Below are 4,100 nucleotides of genomic sequence, written 5' to 3'. Positions count from 1 at the left end.
ATTGATGCTTCTGTATGCGTTTTTTTAGAAAAAAAATACTTGTATTTATTTTGCTAGTTCTTTTACTTTTCAATCAAGCAATAATCATGATAGGTTTTATAAAAATGCAAATTTATCGTTTTTTAATCTTTCCACTTCAAAAATTTTCTCTATATATCTTCACTTTTGATTGTCTATTTTAATTAAAGTTTCTATATCAAACCTATTGTTTATCTGTATGTATCCGATTTTTTTGGCATTTTCGGCTCTGTTATTTAAAAGCACATAAGATATAGATAAATCAATTTAATGCTAAACGGAACATTTTTAACCAAAAAATTGAGGGAATTAACTTATGATAAAAACAATTTTTTTAGAAAACTTCAATTATATATTTATTTTTATTACAGATGCACATTTACCTATTATAGTGAGTTTTATAATTTAACTCTTAAATACAAGACTTGTTTGGGGTTGAAATTTTTTTAGAAGCATTTCTAAGTTTAGAAAATTTATAAAAAAATTTTTATTGTCCTTTTGAAATTTAAAAGGGAATATAGTTCTATATTTAACGATAATAAAACATTTTTAACTATTAATATTTCGTAAATGTATGCACTCAAAGGTAAAAACGTTTTACAAAACGAGTTGGTATATTAAAAAATTGAAATTTATACTATGAAAAATTAACCTACCAAATTCATTATTCACTAACTAACTATGATCCCGCAAAATGTAAAAAGTGCTAGAAAACACGATTACGCTATAAAAATAATGTTTATCCGTAATTTCTTGATATTTTTTTCTTATCTAATACTTAGACAAATATAAAATACAAACTTATCATATTTCGTGAATTATTTTTTTTTTCGTTGCAGGTGTTTAATATAATATAAAAATTTGGAAACTATAATTATAAACATTTAAATTCAAGATTATCGTATTTATAAAAATTTATCGAGCGCAATAATTAGATAATCATTGTTTAATTTCTTTAGAAAGGATTTTAATTTCATAAATCTGATGTTTCCAAATATCCATGGAGCCTTTAAGACACAAAATTGGCGCAATTAAATCTAGAAAATTATTTTAAGATAAATTTTTGCATTTATTGTGTTGAATATCTATAGTGAGTTGAAATTTGGCGTTACGGTCTAAATGAGCCAAGTCCTAACTATAAAAACAGCGAATATCGAATACAAATACATTTTTACACATGATATTATAAATAAAATTGATTATATAAAATGATGGTTGAGTTATAATGAGAAAATTTATCCTTAAAATGTTATTTTTATAAATTACGTGAAAATGAAGTAACTATGTGATTCAATACCAATCAAATTATTGGAAAAATATATGTTACCAGAATATAAGATAGCAAAAAAAGTGCTAATTTAGTCATATCAATCAGAATATAGCTTCGGGAAAACATACCAATATACCAATAATGACTGGATTACTTGCACATGTGTTTCTAAAATGAGTTAAGTTGTTTATGCCGAAAATCAAGTGTTAATTTCTAGCTGAAAGTTTTTCTTTAGATAGGGAAGGGTTATAAACATTTGCTGTATCCCTTGTAGCTTTACGTAATTTAATACCTGTTTAATAAGACGTAAATTTAGTTGCGTGAGTAAAAAATTCAAATTTACACATTTAAATCGCAGATTATAGGTCGAATATTTGATTACATAGCCATAGTCACTTACAAATAAAACTTTTCTGCATAAAATATGGTACAATTAAATAAGATTTAAAAAATGAATAGAGCTAAAGTGTTATCTAGTATCAGAGAATTTAAAAAGAACTGGATGAAAAAAAAAGCATGAATGAACAAGTTGTGCATTAAAAAATTACCATATCAAATTTTATTACACATTTATAGTAATAAAAACTTCATTTCGTTTTTTTTACTTATTGCACGCGTTAGGCTAGATTGTTTTTAAAAATGGGTGGATAATACCATATTGATGGGTTCTGTATTGAAAATTTAGTAAAAAAATATAAGTTTTTATGTTCTAAAAAATGCTAGCCGAAAGCTGTTAATTCCAATTTATCAAGACTACATCAATAGTTGTCAAGAACTAGCAACCAAGCGAAATTTTATTCATATTAAAATGAAAAGTTCCATTGCGGAAACTAGAGATGTAACAGATAAAATATCCCGAAAAATACTCGCACCAATTGAAATTATTTCGGCAATTTAAAAAATATATATTAAAAGAGTGTAAGCAGAAAAAATTTGCTAGAAACAAAAATTTGCAACAGTTATAGCTTTATCTATATAGAGAAAAATCGTCGCAAAAAATTTAAACACAAACATTTTTCTTTTAGAAATATTAAAGCACTAAAGACCCGTTTTTTCGTTGTAAGATAGTTGTATCAAGCACTTGAATTTATTAAAATACAAGAAATATTTTGATTGGCTATAAAGTACCAATATTTTAATTCGTACTGTCTTTATTTGATTTTATTCGTAATATTCTAGAGATTTTTTAGATTTTTCTGAACTAAGGTATGTCTAAATTCGAGAGAAATATTTGTAGATTACAATCAAATAAAATTTCATAGATTACTGTATTTAACTGAAGGTTTTATTTACCGAAGAGAAATGTATTGTTCAAGCCGATAATACGGAGCGTTGATAACCCAAAGGATGATAGTAATTTAATAAAAAATATTTAGCTATCTTTTTCAGAAATGAAACATGTGCAAAAAATAAAAATACAAACTTAATCATAAAATGCTTCTTTATAGAATAAATCAACATTTTTATATGGCTGTCTGCATAGTTTAGTAATAGTTTAATTAAATACTCACATGATGTTAGTTAGAGAAAGGCCCACTTTTATATACAACGGTGATCATAAGAACAGTCTCTACAAAGCGAATTGAATAGAATATGAAACTAGATATATATACAATCCGAAATAAAATATGTTTTCACGCAAGATAATTACAGAAACATAGCGATATTTAAATTTTTAATCCCAGAATTTACAATGAAAAATTATATTAACGCATTATAATTTCCATCTACTACAAAATATTTGAGATATTTTGATACTTTTAAATGGTCTTTGTTTATATCCACATATATTTTAAACATAATTGTGTACATCGTTATTTTATCATTACAAATTTTTGTTAGAAAATGTAATTAAATTTTCTTTTGCATTATTATCTTTCAAAAAGACCGCTTGAATATATTTTTATATTTATCGTCATATGAGATATGTATTTTATTGAAATAAAAAATTACATAAAATCCAAACTTTATATATTAGAAAACCACATCAATACTTATATTTTCTTCATAGTAGTTTCAAATTTCCTGTTATCATATTTAACAAGTGTTTGGGCGCAGGTCCAATTGCAATGACCGTATTTGATCCACTTTTAACTTGTGTTTTCCCGGCATCATACACTTTGTGCACAAATATCTCGGTTTTACGCGCTTTGGCCAACAAATATTCTATTTCATCATTCGTTGCCTTCAAAACGATTTTCGGCTGTCCCTGATTTTTCCATGCTTTCCATAAACGAGGGTTATTGATGAGATATTCTATTGTTGCTGATATTGCGTGACCTACTTGTGCAGCTATCTTGCCCTTGCCCATCTTAAGTTCAGATCTAACAATAATTTGTACCAGTATCTCTTCTTTATCATCAAAATCCAATTTGCTTTGTTTAGATGACGATTTAGTGGAAGTTTGATTTGCTATCTTTTTAAAAAGAAGTCTAATTATGAATAATTTAATCGAAATGGCACCTATCAAGACAACAAATAGACAAATATACTGATACTCGTCCATTTCGAAAAGTATTATATGGGTATCTAAAAATAAAATTGAAATAACTATTGGTCATATTAAAAAAATCCAAAAATCCATTGAATTTAAAAAATATTAAAGCAAGCAATATATTTTTAAACTTTAACGGTTATCTGGTAAAAAACAACAATTTTCCTTAGATTATCCTAATTAGTGCATCTGATTTGCTATCCGAAAATCATTGTGGGATCGCATTGAAAAGCTTACCTAGAATAGAATATTCTGAACAGGATGAATAATCTAAATGTTGTTTTAAATAGACCTAGACTAAAAAAATAATTAATTATC

The 4,100-nt window shown here is 25.7% G+C and overlaps 1 protein-coding gene across 1 annotated transcript; it reads right to left on the bottom strand.

The window, feature by feature from the left end:
• Positions 1 to 3,293: 3,293 nt before the first annotated feature.
• On the bottom strand, positions 3,294 to 3,797 carry LOC147071007 (uncharacterized). The gene is made up of 2 exons (XM_085948691.1): positions 3,752 to 3,797; positions 3,294 to 3,454 (listed from the first exon to the last, which is right to left on the bottom strand). The coding sequence occupies exons 1-2, from the start codon at positions 3,792 to 3,794 to the stop codon at positions 3,294 to 3,296; spliced, it is 204 nt and encodes a 67-aa protein (XP_085804817.1). The 5' UTR covers positions 3,795 to 3,797.
• Between the last annotated feature and the right edge of the window lie 303 nt (positions 3,798 to 4,100).

This window comes from Rhyacophila brunnea, unplaced genomic scaffold (genome assembly GCF_057557595.1).
Source record: "Rhyacophila brunnea isolate RB1 unplaced genomic scaffold, BYU_Rbru_1.0 scaffold_209, whole genome shotgun sequence".
In the NCBI taxonomy this organism is placed as follows: Eukaryota; Metazoa; Arthropoda; class Insecta; order Trichoptera; family Rhyacophilidae; genus Rhyacophila; species Rhyacophila brunnea.
Note: the sequence above shows the minus strand (reverse complement) of the source record. Positions and strands in the feature narration are given on the sequence as shown.